The sequence below is a fragment of the Oryctolagus cuniculus genome, chromosome 18, assembly GCF_051225735.1.
Source record: "Oryctolagus cuniculus isolate XC-2025 breed Fujian yellow rabbit chromosome 18, ASM5122573v1, whole genome shotgun sequence".
In the NCBI taxonomy this organism is placed as follows: domain Eukaryota; kingdom Metazoa; phylum Chordata; class Mammalia; order Lagomorpha; family Leporidae; genus Oryctolagus; species Oryctolagus cuniculus.
The window spans coordinates 8,869,044-8,889,893 of NC_142884.1; the positions used below are offsets into that span (position 1 = coordinate 8,869,044).

Below are 20,850 nucleotides of genomic sequence, written 5' to 3' on the forward strand. Positions count from 1 at the left end.
ACACACAGCATCCTGGCGACCTCTGGGTCTCACGTGCGGGCGCCGGCTCCGCGGGCTGACCTGGTTTAAGTCCTGCCCAGCGCTCGCCACCTGCTGCGTGTGGGCAAGCTCCTCACCCCCCCCCCCCCCGCCTCATCTGCAAGCAGTGAGCTTGTCTCCTACGGTGTGGCCCACAGCAAGTGCGCCAAGATGGCGGCCACTGGTGTCGTCCCCACCCTCCGCATGCACACCTCTGGGAGTGACGGAGTCGCAGTGTTTGTCACAGGTGTGCAGACGGGGGCTGGACAAGGGACAGGAGCCGCCCTGCCAGCGGGTCCCAACTGCTCTGCCCTCTGAGGAGGGACCACTGCCCGGGGCAGCCGCTGTGACGTGGGAGCCCAGCCGAGGGACGGTGCCCGCACGTCACGTCACTATCACCTCACGTCCCGGGGGAAGAGGCACCGCACCCCCCAGAAGTCACTGGGTCTGAGGAGTGACCGCACCCCTGGGCACGCCCAGGCAGGGAAAGGCCTGCGAGGATATGGGTCTGGAGGTCTCCCGGGTGGATGACGGTGGGCGAGAAGCTCTGGAACTGCACAGAGGTCTTGTTGCCGTAGAACAGGTACATGCGGCCTGTGGCGGGGGAGGCGCAGGCTGCATGCAGGGTCCTCCGCCCCCGCCACACGCCCCCCTCGGCCCCCGGACGCACCCAGGTTCTGCCGGAACTCGGACTTGACTCCGATCTGCAGCAGCTGGTTCTCAAACAAGACCCCGTTGTTCTTGCACACGAACCTGGGGGGCGGGGCGGGGTTGGGGCGCTCAGCAGGGTGGGTGCCCGTGGGCCCCGGCTGGGGCTCCCCGCCTGTGCCCGCCCCCTCGCCCATCTTTCCCAGGGCTCACTTATTCAGCAGTTCATCGGCTTCCGGGATGGGAGGGCCGATGTCCTCAGGACCTGGGCTGGAGGCGGGGAGGAGTGAGCGGGGCAGGGGCTTGGGGACCAGAGATGACAGGAACAGGCGACCAGGGTCCACACCCCCAGACTCCCCAAGAGCCCCACTCTCAGGGTCAAACCAGCGTCGCCTCTAATGCGAATGGGGCGCGGGCAGGTGCTCCCAAAGGAAGACCCCACAGTCCAGCTTCCTCCAAGTCTACCTCTGCTGTTCATCGAGAACCCCCTTGACGAGGGCTCCAGGTCCCCCGACCCCCCCCCCCCGGGAGCCCCAGGGTTTGCCCCCCACCCCCTGAGGCCACCCCTTACTCAGCAGCTGGAGCTGGGTCAGCCAGCAAAGCCATGGGGCTCTCAGGGGCAGGCGGCTCCAGCTCGCTGGGCCATCCAATCCCAGAGCAGACAAGAGAAGACAGGCGTGGCAGGCAGCCAATCCCAGAGAGGCAGCGAGGGGAGCCAGAGAAAGAGGAGAGGGAGAGGAGGGAAGAAGAGAAGGAAGAAGAGCAGGCTGAGAAAGGTGGGGCGGGGGGCGGGGCGGCCACAGCCAGGGCGGGCGGAGGTGTGGGGGGAGGGTAGGTACCTGAGGAAGGCCTCCTCGGGGGTGGGCCCTAGGCTGGGCTGGGCGGGGCCATCGGAGAAGACGTCCACCAGGAGGCTCCCTGCCCCTGCAGGTGCCGGGGGTGCCGCTGGGGGAGGGGCTGCCCGCAGCCCCAGGAGGTCGGCAGAGGGCGAGGGCGTGGACTGCAGGGAGTGAGGTGAGGGTGAGAAGGGGCGCTGACCCGCCCGGCCCCGCCCCGCCCCGCCCCGCCGCGGGGACTGACCACGGCGCTGGGCGTGGCCTCCACACCGCCGTTGATGTCGCTGCTGCTGGGGTCCCTCCGGCCGTCCTCCAGGGCGCTGCCGGCCCCAGGCCCTTTCTTGCGCTTCAGCTTGGCCAGGATGGACGACTCCCGCTCGGGGAAGGGCGGCATCTCCTCCAGCACCGTGGCCTGCGGGGCGGACAGGTCAGGGGAGGCCGGGCCCGGTCCTCAGGGCGCGCAGAGGGCGGGCGGGCCGGGCTCTGACCAGGACGTCGGTGCTGGCCACGGAGCTGAGGGTGAGGTACTCCACGGCGCGCTGCTGCAGCTCCACGTCGGCGTTGCGCAGCTGGGCGCCGGCCCGCAGCACGCCCTGGATGGTGGCCTTGGTCTCGGGGAAGAGGTTGATGAACTTGATGTAGGTGGACAGCAGCAGGGCCCGCGTGGCCACGCTGCACAGGTGGAACTTGGAGTGCAGCAGGGAGAACTGCACAGGGGGGCTGCGGGGCGGGGGCGGGGTCAGCCGCGGGCAGGGCGCGGCCCCTGCCCTAGAACCCCCCAGGTGGCCACAGAGAGCCTGACGCTCACTCCCAGGACGCCAGGGCCCCGTGCCCTCCGAAGAGCAGGGGGCCCTCACCTGGAGCGGGGGTCCCCAGCAATCAGGTTCCCGAACTCCCCGAGGATGTAGCCGCCGACTTTCACCATGTTCTCGTGACAGGCTGGGGCCTGCAGCGCCTGGGGGGGGGGGGGGGCGGGCAAGAACAAGGGTGTGGCGCGGGCCGGGTCCCTGCCTGCTATCCACGGCGGGACCCTCACGACTGCCGCCGCGGGATCACACAGAGGGTCTCAGGTGTCGGGGTGGCTCTGGGCCCCATTCCTGGGCGGAAGGACCGGTAGACGGCACCCCCACACGGCTCCCCACGTCCGCGCTCTGTGGACTCCTCCCGGCGGGCCGCGTAGCCAAGCCCCAGCGCCCGTCCGTCCCGCCACAGGCTCCGGTGAGCAACGCTGACCTCAAAGACGGTCTTGGCGGCGTAGCCCTGGACGTCGTCGCGGTTGGTGACGATCTGCAGCACGCGGTACCACACCTCCTCGCTCACGTAGTCGCCCGCGATGCGGATGAGGTTCAGGATGGTGTCCACGTACCAGCTGTAGTCCACGGCGTACTTCTCCGCCAGGATGGCCACCTTCAGCACCTGAGACAGGGAGGCAGGCACGGCACAGGGTGGGCGCACAGGGCAGGCCAGCGTTCACCACCTGCTCTGCGCGCAACACTGCCCCCCTGGAGACTGGGAGAGAGGCCCGCAGACCGGGGATCCAGGCCCCAGCTTCCTCCCTCAGACCGGGGTCCAGGCCCCAGCCTCCTCCCTCAGACCGGGGTCCAGGCCCCAGCCTCCTCCCGCAGACTGGGGGTCCAGGCCCCAGCCTCCTCCCGCAGACCGGGGTCCAGGCCCCAGCCCCTCCTCCCGCAGACCAGGGTCCAGGCCCCAGCCTCCTCCCGCAGACCGGGGTCCAGGCCCCAGCCCCTCCTCCCGCAGACCGGGGTCCAGGCCCCAGCCCCTCCTCCCGCAGACCGGGGTCCAGGCCCCAGCCTCCTCCCGCAGCCTGGGGGTCCAGGCCCCAGCCTCCTCCCGCAGACCGGGGTCCAGGCCCCAGCCTCCTCCCGCAGACCGGGGGTCCCGGGACTGACAATCTCCTCGCGGATGGCGTAGTCGGCCGTCTCCAGGTAGCGCAGCATCTCAGACACGATCTGCTTGGCGTTGCTGCGGTCACACATGGCGTAGAGGAGGTCGGCCGCCCGCTGCCGCACGCTGACGTCCCGCTCCGTCTGGGGGGACAGCAGGCCTGGCTGGGTCTAGGCTCCCTCCTGCCCTGGGCCTGGCCCCTGGCTGCTCTTGGGGGTGGGGGCCCAGGCCAGGCCGGCGAGGCCACACCTTGAGGGCGTTGATGACCGTGTCGATGTGCGTCTTGACGGCCTCGTGGGAGAACTCGGAGCTGGCCAGTGTGCACATGCTCTCCAGGGCCAGGTAGCGCAGGTTGGTCTCGCGGTGCTGCAGGAACTGCCCCAGCTGGTTGCAAGCCCGAACCAGGAGGTTGGGCTCACTGCGGGCACCGGGAGAGAAATGGAGACCGCGCGTGAGTGGGTGGAGGACTCCGGCCGGTGCTCACTCATCTATCAGCCCGAGGCCCACAGCTCAGCTGCTGTCTACCCGAGCGTCCAGTTTCTGATCCGCCTGGTGACACCCAGGCCACTGAGCCCGCGCAGACATGAGCAGTGCCGCCGTCCAGGGAAGGCCAGCAGGCCCCGCCCCCGTCCCACCCCCCCACCTGTCGTAGTGCATGACGAGGCTGCCCAGCACGCTGGCCCCGCCCCCTGGGCACCTGTCGTAGTGCCTGAGGCTGATGCTCTCGCAGGCCCCGCCCCGCCCCCCCACCTGTCCTAGTGCGTGAGGAGGCCGCCCAGCACGCTGGCCCCGCCCCCCGCGCACCTGTCGTAGTGCATGATGAGGCTGATGCTCTCGCAGGCCCCGCCCCGCCCCCCCACCTGTCATAGTGCGTGATGAGGCCGCCCAGCACGCTGGCCCCGCCCCCCGGGCACCTGTCGTAGTGCATGAGGCTGATGCTCTCGCAGGCCCCGCCCCGCCCCCCCACCTGTCATAGTGCGTGATGAGGCCGCCCAGCACGCTGGCCCCGCCCCCCGCGCACCTGTCGTAGTGCATGATGAGGCTGATGCTCTCCAGGAGCGCGGCGTTCCTGGCGTTCGAGTGCTGCACCTTCTTGGACTTGGGCGGCTCCTGGGCTTTGTTGAGCACCGTCTCCAGGCACTCCACCAGCCGCCCCCTCACGGCCGCGTCCTCTGGGGAGACCGGGGGTGTGCCTGGCCTGAGCTCGCGGCCCTCCCACCCGGGGGACAGCCCTGCCAGGGCTCGTGTCTCCTGGGGAGGACCCACAGGAGCCCTGCAGGCCCCCTCGGCCTCTGCTGGGGCCCAGCCTAGCAGGGAGGAGAGAAGGCGCCGTGGACAGAGGACGTCTGCAGGCCCGGGGTCACGCTGGGGGCCTCAGGGTCCCCTCCTGCGGGCTGATGCACCTCAGGACCATCTGGACCGCGGGGCCCCGCAGCGCAAAACCCTCTTCAAGTGACAAGGACGTCAGCCAGTCAACGTGAGGTCCGAGACGGGGCTGTGGCAGCGGTAATGCTGCTGGTTCCTGGGGTCCCTCTGGGTTAGCAGTGGTCTTAGGAGACGCGGGGGGAGGGGAGGGGAAGGGTGTGGCACCTGTGCTTCACTGCCTGAGGGGGCTGGGGGCAGACCCCGGTACAAACCCAGCAAAGTGCTAACAACCACCATGGAGTCGGGAAGAAGGGGCCTGGCGCCTGCTCTACTCGTCTCAGCGACCTCTATTTAGAATGGTGGTTGAAAGGCAGAGAGACAGATAGGACAGGTCTCCATCCACTGGTTCATTCCCCAAATGTCCACAGTAGCTGGGGCAGGGCCAGGTCAAAGCCAGGAGCTGGAGCTCCACGCGGGTCTCCCACGCGGGTCTCCCACGCGGGTCTCCCACGCGGGTGGCGGGGGCTCAGGCACTTGAATCACCACTGCTGCCTCCCAGAACGCACTGGCAGGAAGCTGGGTCAAGTTACCTTTATGTCTGAAAATGTTCATTATAAACAGCGGTGCAGAAGCTAATGGGCGGGGGGGGGGGCAGCACTGTGGCACAGAGGGTAAAGCCACTGCCTGTGGCACCGGAATCCCATATGGGCGCTGGTTCGAGTCCCGGCTGCTCCACTTCCGAGCCGGCTCTGCCATGGCCTGGGAAAGCAGTAGAAGATGACCCAAATCCCTGGGCCCCTGCACCCACGTGGGAGACCTGGAAGAAGCTCCTGGCTCCTGGCTTTGAATCAGCCCAGCTCCAGCCATTGCAGCCATCTGCGGAGTGAACCAGCGGATGGAAGACCTCTCTCTCTCTCTCTCTCTCTCTAACTCTGCCATTCAAATAAATAAATCTTTAAAAAATATTTGAAGGTAAAACACGGTATCTGTGATTTACTCGTCCTAAGTATTGGAGGAAAGAATCCGTGAGTGGCATCTGTGGCCAGTGGGGCGCGCGGGCCGTGGGCTCGCCCTCCTTGTCTGGGTTCTGGGAACAAGATTCCCGGGAAATAAACGGGAGCAGCCCCACGGCCTGGCTGCAAGGCCACACGGGCCGTGCCCACACGCGAGGTGCTGCCCGGGCCCACAGCGGAAGTGAGGCCACACGGCACCTGCCACGGCTCCACGGCTGGGAGGGGCCTCTCAGGTCCCCGAGCTCCTGAGCTGTTACGGGGGATGCCCAGGCACACAGGCAGACACGCGTGCAGACGTGTGCACACACACTTGCACATGCGGCTGGCAGGGGAGACCAGTGCCACACACGAGAAGGAACGGCTTGTCGGCAGGCGCCGTATGCCGTGTCCCAGCGCTCGGTGCTGAGCTGCACTGCGGGGCAGCCGGAGCCCGGGGCCTGGCCCCGCCGCAGGGAAGGGTGCTGAGCAGGTTCCAGGACCGGGCTGGGCCACTCACGGACTGCGCCAGGGTCCGAGCCTCAGCTCTGCGGGGAGGGGCGGACGGCAAGCATAGACCTGGCTCGCTGTGGGAACTTCGCTGCCACCTGTCCTGACTGTGGGCTGGGAGGAAGCCCCTCAGGGACAGGCCCCACCTCAAACAGCCCACTGACCGGCGGGCCGGCCTGGCTGCGATGCCCGATCCCAGCCCTGGCCCCTGGGTCGCCACCCCTCGCCTCGGGGCTGGGCGGGAGCCGGGCAGCAGGGCCCAGCTCTCCGCCTGCTGCTGGGTGCCGTGCAGTCTTGAGGTCAGCACCGCCTGCCCTGCCCTGCCCATGCCGCAGGTACCAGCCTGGCTGGACAGAAATCCTCGTCAACGTCCGCAGCCGAGCGCCCCGGGGTACCTGGCGGGGGGTAGCACTGCAGCAGCCGCAGGAGCTTCACCGAGAGCCAGGGCGCCGGGACGAAGTAGTACGTGTAGTCCTGGAGGTCGGTGGAGGCCGAAGAGACGATCTGGGGTGAGAAGGCGTGAGGAGTGGGCAGGGGCCCCCACGCTGTGGGCGAGAGGCAGGCTGCGCGCGCCGGGCTGAGGGTCCCCGAGAGGGTGGAGCTGCGCCTGGGCCTGCACGTGGCTGGTTTTCCACGTGCGGCTGCAGGCGGGAGGCCCAGCGCCAAGCCCAGGCCCACTCCTCGTGACGGACGACGGGGGCCTCCCTGATGGCCCCGGCTCCCTGGAGGCAGGAACCAGGCCCCTGGGCCCGACGCTGGATGGGGCGGAGCAGGATTTAGGGACGCACTGAGACACAAAGAGCTCACGGGACTTCCCTCTGCTCACAGTGAATTCCTCTCCAACCGGGAAAACCCCTCCTCTGTGCGCCCCGTGACGGCACTGCCCACCCACCAGTGTCTCCAGGCCCCTGGCCGGGAGCCATCAGGGTGAGGGCTGGAGGCGCTGGGTGTCCCCCACCTACTCCACTGCCCTGTGCTCCACCCTCTGTGAAGGGAGCGCCTCCCCCAGGAAGCCTTCTGGGACTCCCAGCTGGGCTCCTGTGCCTCCGGCCACCACAGCACGCACGGCCCTGAGTGTGGCCCCCTGACCGAGTCCCCTGCCCTCTCGCCTGCCCAGGGCCACACAGCCAGGAAGCGGCTGCGGGGGAGGGCAAGCAGAGCGGCGCAGGGCCACCTCGCAGGGCCACCTCGCAGGCCGGCGCCGGGATGGCACGTACCCGGCTCAGGCGCGACACAGCCAGGGAGACGCACGTCTTGAAGTCGTCGGGGTTCTTCTTGCAGAGACAGGTGATGAGGCTGACGGCGGCCGTGACCACGCCCTGCAGGGGGCAGACAACACCTGAGGGCAGAGCCGGCGGGTGACAGCGGTCTCTGCTGCGGGGCCGGGAAGCTCCAGGTGGCAGAAGCGTCTCAAACCCTGAGGGGCTGGGTGGGGGTGGTGACAAGGGGCTGGGAACAGGGCCGCTGGGCAGCCTGGTGGGGCCGCGGGTGGCGGCGGGCGTTCTGGAGCAGGGCCGCGCAGGGTCTGTGGCAGCTGGGCGGGGGGGGGGCCTCACCATGTGCTGGTCATTGAGCAGGTGCACCACGCGGGCCGTCCACTCGCCCATGGGCACCAAGTCAGGCGAGGCCTTGTAGAGCCGCAGCAGGCACAGGGCCGCGCTCTGCTTCACGCTGTCCATGCTGTCCCTGCGGCCACACAACGCGGGTGCAGGCAGTCAGTGCCGTCCCGCTCCGCACGGCTCCCCCATGCCTGCTGCTCCCCAGAGGGCGGCAGTGTGGCCCGGTCCCACCTGGCGCTGCCCTCGCTGGGTCACAGGCGTGTGCTGGCCCTTGCAGACAGGCAGCGGCCCCTGCTGGAGCGCGTTCACGGAGCACGCTCAGCTCCCGGGTTCCCCGCCGGGAAGCCAAGGGGGCGAGGAGAGCGCAGAGCCGGGCGACGGCGAGGCCATTTTGGACCCGGGACTCGCATCCCTGCCCCGACCTGCGAGACCTGGACTGAGCTCCAGGCACGTGGCGCAGGCCTGGCGGCTGCAGGCATTTAAAGAATGAAGCGGTGGATGGAAGATCTATTTGTCTATGACTCTGCCTTAGTATATTTTTTTAAGACCTATTTATTTGAAGGGCAGAGTTAGAGAGAGAGAGAGAGGTCTTCTATCTGCTGGTTCACTCTCCGCATGGCCACAACAGTGAGGGCTGCACCAGCCTAAGGTCAGGAGCCAGGAGCTCCATCCACGTCTCCCACACGGGAAGCAGGTGCCCAAGCACGTGGGCCCTCCTCCACTGCCTTCCCAGGCCCCTCTGCCTTTTACATAAAGATACACTGCTCCAAACTGTCTACTGTGAAAAAAGTACGGATTAATTCCAAAAACATTTGCACCAAAACAAACTGACCTTTTAATTCCATTTTTCTATGAACTCTGTCACTCTGCCTCTCAAATGAACAATAGATGGTAAAAGGAAACAGAACTGTGGTGGGCTGAATGGCAGTGGCCAAGGTGCCAACATCCCAAGCCCCGGAGCTGGGCGTCTGGTCCCTACTTCCCAAGGGGCTTTGCAGACTGGGACTGGGTTAAGGGTCAGGGCTGGGGGACGGCCCTGGCCTCCAGGTGCAGCCGAGGGTCCTTCGAAGGGGAAGGAGGGGAGGGCAGAGGGAGAGGACGTGGGGATGGACAGAGGACAGACTGAAGACACCACGCTGAGGCTGGCCCAGGAGCCGAGGTGTGCAGCTGCCTGGGCAGCAGGAGAGGCGGGGGTGGGGGGACCAGGCTCTCCTCCCGGGCCTCTGGAAGGACCAACCCTGCCACACCCACAGAGGCTGTGACCTCTGGGGACCAGCTGTGGCTACACCGTTGACAGGTGCCAGGCACTGGTGAGGGAAGTGCCGCAGGCGGTGGTGGTGCAGGGAGCGGTGGGTGTCCCACAAGCACCGGGGTTCCCAGCAGGGGGCAGGAAGCTGTGCGAGAAGGCGCCTGGGGGCTCGGGGTCAGCCGCAGCTGCAGGAAGCGTGGAGGAGGGGGTGCGGCTTGGGTTTGGGGGACAGCCCCCACCCTCTCGGGCCAAGAGTTCCTCCTCGGGGAAGTGAGGCCCTCGCGCGGTCTGGAGATGAAGACCCGAGATGCTGTGTGGGGAAGGACCCCACAGACCCAAAGGGCACGGGGAGAGCCCGGGCGCGCCGAAGCCTGGCGGGAGACGGGATACAGCCGCTTCCCGCCACCTGCCGGGCAGCCCCTGGGGAAGCGAGGGCCATGGGGTCCTGCCGTGTGGCCTCCGCAGGCGGACACAGGGGCAAGCCCTCGGCAGAGTCCCCGCCCCTCCGGGGAGGTTCCCACTGTGTGTGGCATGACCGAGGCCAGTGGCTCCACGCCTGGGGGACCTCACTGCCAGAGGTCACCAGGTTAAAGTGGAAGCCAGCAAATCCTGTCCTGTTAAGGCCTGCTTAACACTGGTATTTTTGGTATCGCCACACCTCCAGGGCCCGCCCTCGGGCCAAGCTGCGCTCTGAGCACTTCTGCGCATTAACTCACTTAATCCTGCCACAGCCCTCCAGGGGGCGGATCCTCGTGGCCACCACTCAGCAGGAGGCACAGGAGCTATCGCCAGGGTCAGCGGGAGCAGAGGCTGGGGCACCACTCGGGGGAAGTTCAAAGCTGCGTAACACAGGCACGCACAGCAGGGTATAAAAAGAATGAAAACTAGGGAATTCTGGGAGGGAGACAGGGAAGAGCCCGAAGATGGGACACAGAAAGAGAATAAAATGTGGCGATGCCACAAGACCCAGCAAGGCCCCAGGCCTGCAGCCAGGAAATGGCACACACTAACGGCCACCTTGTCCCTGCCAGCGAAGAGGAGCTTCCCGACGAAGGCATGAAGTCAGCGTGGTCAGTGCACACCATGGAGCAGGAGACGCGGGGCCGGAGCAGCTGCCCAGGGGTCACCTGCTGGGCCTGCCCCCCAGGAGAGCGCCCGGAACACGCAGACCAGGACAGGAAGTGGGCATGGGGGCAGCTGCTAAGGGGCGTGGGGGCCTCCCCGTGGGGTTAGGGACAGCGGTGGCGGCTGCGCTTCATGGATGTACTAAGCCGTCTCCCCGAGGCAAAGCTGATGGTCTGTCCTGACCACACAGAAGCTCAGGCAGTGCCAGCAGGGAAGCAGTGCCAGCAGGGACGCACTGCCCCCTCCTCCCCCAGTGCCCTGGGCCGCTCCTCCTTCTCCTCCCTCCCCCAGGGCCCTGGGCCGCTCCTCCTTCTCCTCCCTCCCCCAGGGCCCTGGGCCGCTCCTCCTTCTCCCTCCCCCAGGGCCAGGGGCTGGGCCAGCCACTTCCCTTTCCTGCTCATGTTCACGTTCACCGTGCAGTGGCATTCAGTGCACGGCTTTTAAAGTTTCATTTATTCAAGAGGCAGAGAGACAGAGACAGACCCAGAGACACCGCCCTGCAGTGTCTACACCAGCAGGAAGCCGGAGTCAGGGGCCAGCTTTGGGGGGAAACCCTGGCACTCGGATGAGGCAAATGCCCACCGCAGCCCAGCCCTGCGCAGCAGGTGCAGTGGTGCCCGCCGGGCGCGCTGGACGTGGGCTTCGGCTAAGTCAGAGAGCTCACGAAGAGCGATGCTGATTCTTCTAGATGACGACATTGTGGACGGCTCAGGTTATGCTGAAATGCTAAGATGAACTTCACCTGTGACAGTAACCAGTGCCTTTCTAATGTGCCCACTAGGAAGGGAAATACAAGATGCACTAGAAAGTTCACGGAAAAATGGAATGAAGCTGTGTTCTGGTGCAAAACATTTTTGCAGGCCTGGTGTGGTGTGGACAGGTTAAGGCTCCTCCGAGGGTCCTCCTGTTCCACTTCCCAGCTCCCGCCATGTCTGGGGCTGGGCCAGGCTGACAACACAAGCCTTGACTCAATCCAGGTCTCGGTGTCGGCTCTGGGACCCACGTAATGAAGCCGCCATCTCCTGCCTGTCAGGGTGCACGCGCCAGAGGGCAGTCGGGTCAGAAGCTGCGTACCCAGGACTTGAACCAGGCACTCCCATGTGGAAGCTGGGCTTCGCAGGGACCAGTGACGCACCACACGCTCACCATAGGGCTGCATTCCATATAACATACATGCACACACACACACTCACACACACCACACGCTCACCCTAGGGCTGCATTCCATAGAACATACATGCACACACACACACTCACCACACGCTCACCCTAGGGCTGCATTCCATAGAACATACATGCACAAGCACACACACGCTCACCACACGCTCACCCTAGGGCTGCATTCCATAGAACATACATGCGCACACACACACACTCACCACACGCTCACCCTAGGGCTGCATTCCATAGAACATACATGCACACACACACACACTCACCACACGCTCACCCTAGGGCTGCATTCCATAGAACATACATGCACACACACACACACACACCACACGCTCACCCTAGGGCTGCATTCCATAGAACATACATGCACACACACACACACTCACCACACGCTCACCCTAGGGCTGCATTCCATAGAACATACATGCACACACACACACACACTCACCACACGCTCACCCTAGGGCTGCATTCCATAGAACATACATGCACACACACACACACACACCACACGCTCACCCTAGGGCTGCATTCCATAGAACATACATGCACACACACACACACACACCACACGCTCACCCTAGGGCTGCATTCCATATAGCATACATGTGCGCGCACACACACACACTCACCACACGCTCACCCTAGGGCTGCATTCCATATAGCATACATGCACACACACACACACACACACCACAAGCTCACCCTAGGGCTGCATTCCATATAGCATACATGCACACACACACACACACTCACCACACGCTCACCCTAGGGCTGCATTCCATATAGCATACATGTGTGCGCACACACACACACTCACCACACGCTCACCCTAGGGCTGCATTCCATATAGCATACATGCACACACACACACTCACCACACGCTCACCCTAGGGCTGCATTCCATATAGCATACATGTGCGCGCACACACACTCACACACACACAGATCTGTTCACTGGGGCTGGCATGCGGTGTGCTGGGTGAACCACCGCCTGCGATGCCGGCCTCCCACGCTGGCACTGGTTTGACTCCGAGCTGCTCTGCTTCTGATCCAGCTGCCTGCTAACACACCCAGGAAGACGGCCCAGTCTCTGGGCCCTGCTCCCACCCGGGAGACCCAGATGGAGCTCTGGGCTCCTGGCAGGGACCCACATGGTTGGGCCATCACCTGCTGCCCTCCCAGACGTAGCAGCAAGGAGCTGGATTGGAAGCAAAGTAGCTGGGACTCAAACTGGCACCACGGGATGGTGGCGCCCCAGGCAGCGGCCTACCCCACAGCACCGCGACCCCCCGTTGCATTACATTTTGGTTGGACGGTGCTGGTCTCCCTCCCTCTGGCCCTGCCCCTCTGCAGTCCAGCCGCCCACTAGTCACCCCCACTCAGACGTCAGACCCAGCCTGACCCGGTTCTTCCCAGCCTCTGCCTTTCACAGCGCACCCATCACCCATCTGTCTGTTGGCTGAACCCACTTCCCTGCAGCAGCCCTGGTGAGAGCCACCGGGAGCCCTGCGGGGGCCCACGAGGCCTCGCCGCCACCCTCGCCTCCCCGCTGCCTGCACTGCTGACGGTGTCAGGGCTGCCCGCATCTAGGAACCAGCTTCCTGACCAGCTTCTCTTCCAACAGGGCCTGCAACACACTTGCCGCTTTCTCCCTTTCTAGAACGCCAAACGGCACGCTCGACCCCCTCTGCCTTGCAACATTCTCAGCCGCGTTCGAAAGCCGCCCATCTCAGGGTGGGTTGGCGTTTGGCCTACAGCTAAGACACCTGCCCCGGCCTTGTGGCATCATGGGTTAAGGCGCCAGCATTTCATATGGGTGCTGGTTTGAGTCCCGGCTGCTCCATTTCTCCATTTCTCTGCTAATGGCCTGGGAAAGCAGAAGATGGCCCGAGTATTTGGGTCCCCATCACCGACATCGGAGACACATGAAACTCCAGGATCCTGGCTTTTTTTTTTTTTTTTTTTTGACAGGTAGATTTATAGACAGTGAGAAAGAGAGAAAGAAAGGTCTTCCTTCCGTTGGTTCACCCCCGAAATGGCCGTTATGGCCGGCGCTGGGCTAATCCAAAGCCAGGAGCCAGGTGCTTCCTCCTGGTCTCCCACACGGGTGCAGGGACCAAGCACTTGGGCCATCCTCCACTGCACTCCTGGGCCACAGCAGAGAGCTGGCCTGGAAGAGGAGCAACCAGGACTAGAACCGGCGCCCATATGGGATGCCTGCACCGCAGGCAGAGGATTAACCAAGTGAGCCAGGGCGCCGGCCCTCAGGCTCCTGGCTTTAATATGGCCACGCCCTGGCCACTGCAGTCATCTGGGGATGAACCAGCAGATGGGAGATCGCTCTCTGTCACTTCCTCTCTCTCTCTAACTCAGACTTTCAAATAAATAAATAATTTTTTTTTTTTTTGGCAGGCAGAGTGGATAGTGAGAGAGAGAAAGGTCTTCCTTTGCCGTTGGTTCACCCTCCAATGGCCGCCGCAGCCAGCGCGCTGCGGCCGGCGCACCGCGCTGATCCGATGGCAGGAGCCAGGTGCTTCTCCTGGTCTCCCATGGGGTGCAGGGCCCAAGCACTTGGGCCATCCTCCACTGCACTCCCTGGCCACAGCAGAGAGCTGGCCTGGAAGAGGGGCAACCGGGACAGAATCCGGCGCCCCGACCGGGACTAGAACCCGGTGTGCCGGCGCCGCAAGGCGGAGGATTAGCCTAGTGACCCGCGGCGCCGGCAATAAATAAATCTTTAAAATAAAATTTAAGGGGCCAGTGCTGTGACACAGAAGATTAAGCCTCCGCCTGCAGAGCCGGCATCCCCACGCGGGCACCAGTTCAAGTCCCGGCTGCTCCACTTCCGATCCAGCTCCCCACTAATGCGCCTGGGAGAGCAGTGGAAGACGGCCTACGTCCTCGGGCCCCTGCACCCATGCAGGAGACCCAGAAGCAACTCCGGGCTCCTGGTTTTGGTCTGGCCCGGCCCCAGACGCTGCAGCCATTTGGGGAGTGCACCAGCAGATGGACGACCTCTCTTTCTCTCTCTCCTTCTCTCTCTGTATCTCTTTCAAATAAATAAACTTTAAAAAAAATAAGTCCATTCAATTTAAAAGACACCTGCACCCCACTTCAGAGCACCTGGGTTCAACGCAGGCCCCAGCTCCTGATTCCGGCTTCCTGCTAACGCAGACGCGGGCTCAAGTAACGGGGTGTCTGCCACCTCTGCAGGAGACCTGGATTGAGTTTCCTGCTTCCTGGATGGAGTCTGGCTGGGCCCAGACCCAGCTGGCAAGAGCATTTGGCAGCTTTCTCTGTCAATCTCTCTCTCAAACAAACATTTAACAAATAAAGCCTCCCTCTGCTTCTCTGGGCTTCGCTGTGGGCCCTGGTTCAGTTCCACTGCCTGTTCCCTGATGCCGCCTCGGCTGTGTCTACGCGGCTGGGGGGCAGACCACCGGGGCCAGCGCGGAGGCGCGGCAGGTCCGCTCACTGCCGGCAGGGTGGCTTCCCTCACAGGAGCGCGTTTCGGTCTCCGCTGCTCTGCTTCTGATCCTGCTCCCTGCTGCGGCCCGGGAAAGCAGTGGGTGAAGGCCCGAGCGCTTGGGCCCTGCTCCCACTGGGCAGCCCTGTCTGCTGTGGCCGTGTCGGGCTGAACCCAGCATACGGAACATTCTCTCTCCGCCACTGCCACTCAAATGAATAAAACAAGTCTTTAAGAAAAAATTAAACAGATTACTTAACTTCTTATTTCATTTTCTATTTGTTTTTCAAACCTGTTCACATTTTCTGTGTTTAAATCATTGTTGCTCCTTATTTACTTGCTTTACATTTTGTATGACAAGCCCAAGTCCCACGCTATTTGCATTCTGCTAGCTCTCCTCATGGTGCCGCCTTCTTTTCTTTTCTTTTCTTTTTTTTTTTTTAATATTCATTTCTTTGAAAGGCAGTGAGACAGAGATTGCCCATCTACTGGTTCACGCCCCAGATGGGTGCAACAGCTGGGGCTGGGCCAGGCCAAAGCCAGGAGCTCCATGTGGGTCTCCTCCATGGGTGGCAGCGCCCTAAGGACTTGGGCCATCTGCTGCTTCCCCAGAGGCAGGAACAGACAGTTGGATCGCAAACGGAGCAGCTGGGACTCAAACTGGCGCCCAACTGGGATGCAGCCGCTGCAGGCATGGGCTTAACCTGCTGGGCCGCAGCGCTGTCCTGTGTCCCGTGTTTAGTGATTTCTTTCTTTCTTTCTTTCTTTCTTTCTTTCTTTCTTTCTTTCTTTCTTTCTTTCTTTCTTTCTTTCTCTTTCTTTCTTTCTTTCTTTCTTTCTTCTTTTTTTTTTTTTTTAAAGATTTATTTATTTATTTGAAAGGCAGAGTTACAGAGAGGCAGAGGCAGAGAGAGAGAGAGAGGTTGTCCATCTGCTGGTTCACCCCCAGACGACCACAGTGACCTGAACTGCACTGATCTGAAGCCAGGAGCCAGGAGCTTCCCCCTGGGTCTCCCACAGAGGTATGGGGCCCATCTCTGTACAGCAGAGAGCTGGATCGGAAGTGGAGCAGCCAGGACTGGAACCGGTGCGCGTATGGGATGCCTGCGGCGCTGCAGGCGGCGGCTTCACCTGCTACACCACAGCGCCGGCCCTGTTCAGTGACTGACTGAGGTCCGTCACGTAACCTAAGACTGTGCTTGTCTCCGTCGGGCACTGGGTTCTACCAGCTCGCATCACCTTCAAGATGGGCTTGTGGGGTCCTGGGCCACCCAAGGGGCTCAAACAGCTGAAAGCCGGCCCGAGGCTGCTTCGTGTCAAGGTTCCAGACGGGGAGCTTTGCTTCTCGTCCCAGGGCTTTATGTCTAGGTCACTCCTTCTGAAGGGCAGCTGTCAACAGTGCCCCCAGCACGAGCTTTGTGTTCTTTTTTCTTTTTTTTTTCTTTTTTTTTTTTTTTTTTTGACAGGCAGAGTGGACAGTGAGAGAGAGAGACAGAGAGAAAGGTCTTCCTTTGCCGTTGGTTCACCCTCCAATGGCCGCCGCAGCCGGCGCACAGCGCTGATCCGATGGCAGGAGCCAGGTGTTTCTCCTGGTCTCCCATGGGGTGCAGGGCCCAAGCACTTGGGCCATCCTCCACTGCACTCCCTGGCCACAGCAGAGAGCTGGCCTGGAAGAGGGGCAACCGGGACAGAATCCGGCGCCCCGACCGGGACTAGAACCTGGTGTGCCGGCGCCTCTAGGCGGAGGATTAGCCTAGTGAGTCGCGGCGCCGGCCTACGAGCTTTGTGCTATGTTCCCAGGGGCTGCGGACCCCCAAAACCAGGACCCCAGTTCACCCAGCTCAGCAGCAAAGCCTTCCTAACAAAACCCCGGATGCCAGGCTCGGGTGGCCCCGTCTGTGTGCTCAGGGTCCACTCAGTCTATTTTCTCTCTTCTTTAGGCTGACACTGACAGCGGGGTTTCAGCAAGAATCTCATCAGTCTCTAGTACTGCAAGAAACAGAGTCCTCCTTAGCCCACCGAGGCAGCCACCTTTAGACAGACAGAAAACTGATCCTGACTTTTCTCTCCCAACAACGCCCCAGTCACCTCCCGCCTCTGCCCACCACACGGTCACCTCCTGCCTCTGCCCACCACACGGTCACCTCCCACCTCAGGCCGCTGCACGCCGCCCTACTCCCGTGTGCGTGCACCCCCTTCAGAGAACCCCTGCAGGCAGCTTTGCCCACCTCGGGGTCTCTGCACTTGCTGACGCTTTCCCCAGGGACGTTGTTTATTTATTTATTTATTTACAAGATTTATGGGAGGGGCTGGCACCGTGGCACGGTGGGTTCAGCTGCCGCCCACCACGCAGACATCCTACATGAGTCCCGGCTGCTCCACTTCCGATCCAGCTCCCCGTTAAAGCACCTGGGACAGCAGTAGAAGATGGCCAAGTCCTCGGGCCCCTGCACCCGCGAGAGACTGGGAAGAAGCTCCTGGCTTCAGCGTGGCCAAGTCCCGGCCACTGCTTCCATCTGGGGAGTGAACCAGCGGATGGAAGACCTCTCCCTGTCTCTCTGTAACGCTGCCTTTCAAATAAGTAAATAAATCTCTTATGCACTTATTTTAAGTCAGAGGTACACAGAGAGAGAAGGAGAGGCAGAGAAAGGTCTTCCATCCGCTGGTTCACTCCCCAGATGGCTGCAACGGCCGGAGCTGGGCCAGGCCAAAGCCAGGCGCCAGGAGCTTCCTCCGGGCCTCCCACGTGGGTGCAGGGCCCAAGCCCCTGAGCCATGGCCTGCTGTTCCACAGGTGCGCTGGCAGGACGCTGGATGCGACGCAGAGGTGCGCGGGAGCTCAGGCGCTCTGACGGGGGAGGCGGCCCCAGCCCCCGGGCCACACGCCTGCTCCAGGACACCCTCAATGCAACGGCTCGGAACGACTATGCTTGCCCCGAGCGCCCACCTCGATCTGCCCTCTTGTCGCCTCCCCTCAACGTCAGCTCCTCCGGGAGGGCACCGGGGAAGGGTGGCCTGGGACTCGCGTGGGCTGGCCCCGGCTGACCCCACGCCCTTCGCCCAGGCCTCAGCCTGCGGCCACTTCCTCAGGAAGCCCTCCCTGATCCCCCCGGCTGCTCAGGAGCCCCAGGGCCCCACAGCCCAACTCTGGGAGGAGAAGTGGACCTGCAACTTGTCCGTCCCCGTTCACCCCGCGCCCTGGGCTGGGTGCTGGGAAGGCACCGCCCATGTCCACTTCCTGTTACGGCGATGTCTGCAGCCGTTGGGACACAGCAGGCAAACCGCAGGTGCTCCCTTACACACTCCTTGAGCCGACAGAGGACACAGGAGCTGGGCCGGCGGCGGGGGGGGGGGGGGGCCACTACCAGGGACCTCAGGCTTGCATCTCCTACACTGGTTTCCCAAGGGCTGCCGGGCTGCTGCCAGCAAGTCCGCCTGCTGAGACGAGAGCCGGGGGCAGCCGGCCGCTGAGGCGCCACCCCAGCCCTGGCGCACGTCCCTGCTGGGAGACGCCTCTCTGAGGCTCCCACCTCCCCCACCTGCACCCCTGGGTCCCCAGCACCTCACCCGGCCACCAGGATGCGGGGGATGTCGGCAGCGAAGGCCTCACCCATCTCTCGGCTGCCCACGTTGGCGATGCAGTGCAGGGCCAGGCACATGAAGGTGGGGTTGCGACTGGCCAGGTCATTCTTGATGGCGTTGTTGATGAGCCGGATCAGCTCAGAGTTCGAGTTCACCAGCACGGAGATGAACAGATAACCCTGGGGGAGGGGAGGCAGGCTGCTGGGAGTCCATGGCTAAGTGGTCCCAGACCCAGCCCTCTGATGCTGGAGTCTGCACTTCCAGCCCCTCCCTCAGACCCAGGGGTCCAGGCCTCACGCCTCCTCCTCCCTCAGACCCAGGGGTCCAGCCCAGCCCCTCCTCCCTCAGACCCAGGAGCCCAGGCCTCACGCCTCCTCCTCCCTCAGACCCAGGGGTCCAGCCCCAGCCCTCCTCCCTCAGACCCAGGAGTCCAGCCCCAGCCCTCCTCCCTTAGACCCAGGGGTCCAGCCCCAGCCCTCCTCTCTCAGACCCAGGGGTCCAGCCCCAGCCCCTCCTCCCTCAGACCCAGGAGCCCAGGCCCCAGCCTCTTCCCTCAGACCCAGGGGCCCAGGTCCCCCCGCCCCGCCCCTCACACCAGGGGTCCAGCCCCAGCCTCCTCCCTCAGACCCAGGAGCCCAGGCCCCAGCCCTCTTCCCTCAGACCCAGGGGTCCAGCCCCAGCCCTCTTCCCTCAGACCCAGGGGTCCAGCCCCAGCCTCCTCCCTCAGACCCAGGAGCCCAGGGCCCCCACCCCGCCCCTCACACCAGGGGCCCAGGTCCCCCTGCCTCCTCCCTCAGACCCAGGAGCCCCTGCCCCCCCACGTACTATCTGCTTCTCCGTGTACTTGTTGGAGCTGAGCAGGTTCACGGCCTCCATGTGCCCAAAGTCAATGTCGTGGCCCAGCAGGAAGATGAAGAGCAGCTTGCACACGTACTTTTTCTTGCTGTAGCCATCCAAGGCCTTGTCCCCTGTGGCAGAGCCGGCGGTGAGGAGCCACCACACAGACAGGTCCTGCCCCCCCCGCCCCCAGACCCAGGCATCTGGGCCCCGCCCACCTTTGAACTTGGAGCGAATGTTGGCCAGTTCCTTGTTGATCCTTTTAATCTCCGCCTCCTTGCTCTTGCCTGGGGAGGAGAGAAGGCAGGGCGGGTGGTAGGGGCCCAAGCCCCCACCTCCCCAGGCACGGCCCCCCAGCTGGAAGGCAGCCTCCCAGCCCGGACCCCATCTCCCGCAGGGGCTCACTCATCCACAGCCCAGAGAAGCCGGCCCCCGGCTGGGCTGGCCCCGGCCTCCTCCCACCACGCCCTCCCTGGGAGCTCCCCTGCCGCCGCCAGCCCTGGCCTTGCCCTCAGTGGCCACAATAAACCTGCAGCTGCCGCAGGACCCACCACCCAGGCACCAGGTCAGAGCCCGCTCCCCCTCCTCCTGCCTCCTGGCCTTCAGCCTCCTCCTCCTCCCTGTCCACTGGGCATGCCCCCTCCTGGCGCAGCTCTACGACGCCTCCGTGACCCGTGCGCCCCAGGGCCCGACAACACACTCCGACCACGCGGTGCCTGGTCCTGGCCACCCCCGCTGCGTGCTGTGTCACCCTCCAGCCTGCTAGGTCCGCTCTTGCCACACGTCACTCCGTGGCACACTCAGCTCCTCCAAACGCAGCCGGCGTCCTCGTCCCCCAGCGAAGCCGTCGCCTTGCCCCCCGGCTCTAGCTTCAGGATGCGCCCCCGGCAGCCCCAAGGTGAGCACCCTGCCCACACCACCCAGATCAACCCAGCCGCCCTGCCCTTCCTGGCCCTGTGCACTGGGCTCCCAGGACGCCAGCTGGGGAGACCACCCCCAGCCCACTGAGCCCCCTGGCCCTGCGGCGGGCCCGGCCTCCCCCCCCCACCCTGGGAGTACTCTCGGCTCCTCCCTGCCCGCGCCCTCGCCTGTGCTGAGCCCGCTTCGCGGGGCCACTTTCCCAGTGGTCTTCCCGCAGGGCCCGTCACCTCCTCCAAGAGGCCTGTCCTGCCCACCTCTCTGAGGACAATTCCTTATCATTCCGCTTGGAGAAGTTTTTAAAAGCTCTCCTCCACCCATTTCTTTTTTCATATTTTTGACAAAGATTTATTTATCTATTTGAAAGGCAGAGTTACAGAAAGAGAGATCTTCCATCTGCTGGTTCACTCCCCAAAGGGCCGGGGCTGGGCCAGGAACCTGGAACTCATCTCGGTCTCCCATGTGGGTGCACGGGCCCAAGAACTTGGGACATCTCTGCTTTCCCAGGCCATAGCAGAGAGCTGCATCGGAAGTGGAGCAGCCGGGACTTGAACCGACGCCCACATGGGATGCCAGCTCCGCAGGCAGCAGATTTACCCGCTGCACCACGGCGCCGGCCAGATCGATCCATTCACATTGCGTAATCACTGTCTCTCCCTCTGTCTCGG

General features: G+C 63.7%; 1 protein-coding gene across 2 annotated transcripts in view; it reads right to left on the minus strand.

Moving 5' to 3' along the window:
- Positions 1-20,850, minus strand: part of AP2A1 (adaptor related protein complex 2 subunit alpha 1) — a 30,560-nt gene that overhangs the window by 1,488 nt on the left and 8,222 nt on the right. The window contains exons 2-19 of one of the 2 annotated variants that reach the window (XM_070063019.2): positions 19,483-19,551; positions 19,253-19,395; positions 18,413-18,606; positions 7,828-7,957; positions 7,489-7,590; positions 6,667-6,775; positions 4,429-4,579; positions 3,657-3,825; positions 3,413-3,550; positions 2,736-2,918; positions 2,360-2,457; positions 1,991-2,222; positions 1,747-1,914; positions 1,506-1,666; positions 1,238-1,303; positions 880-936; positions 689-771; positions 522-612 (exon numbers count right to left, since the gene is read on the minus strand). In XM_070063019.2, the coding sequence (XP_069919120.1) occupies positions 522-612; positions 689-771; positions 880-936; positions 1,238-1,303; positions 1,506-1,666; positions 1,747-1,914; positions 1,991-2,222; positions 2,360-2,457; positions 2,736-2,918; positions 3,413-3,550; positions 3,657-3,825; positions 4,429-4,579; positions 6,667-6,775; positions 7,489-7,590; positions 7,828-7,957; positions 18,413-18,606; positions 19,253-19,395; positions 19,483-19,551 (2,344 nt within the window). The remainder of the gene's footprint in view (positions 1-521; positions 613-688; positions 772-879; positions 937-1,237; positions 1,304-1,505; positions 1,667-1,746; positions 1,915-1,990; positions 2,223-2,359; positions 2,458-2,735; positions 2,919-3,412; positions 3,551-3,656; positions 3,826-4,428; positions 4,580-6,666; positions 6,776-7,488; positions 7,591-7,827; positions 7,958-18,412; positions 18,607-19,252; positions 19,396-19,482; positions 19,552-20,850) is intronic. The other variant, XM_070063020.1, reaches the window with a different exon arrangement.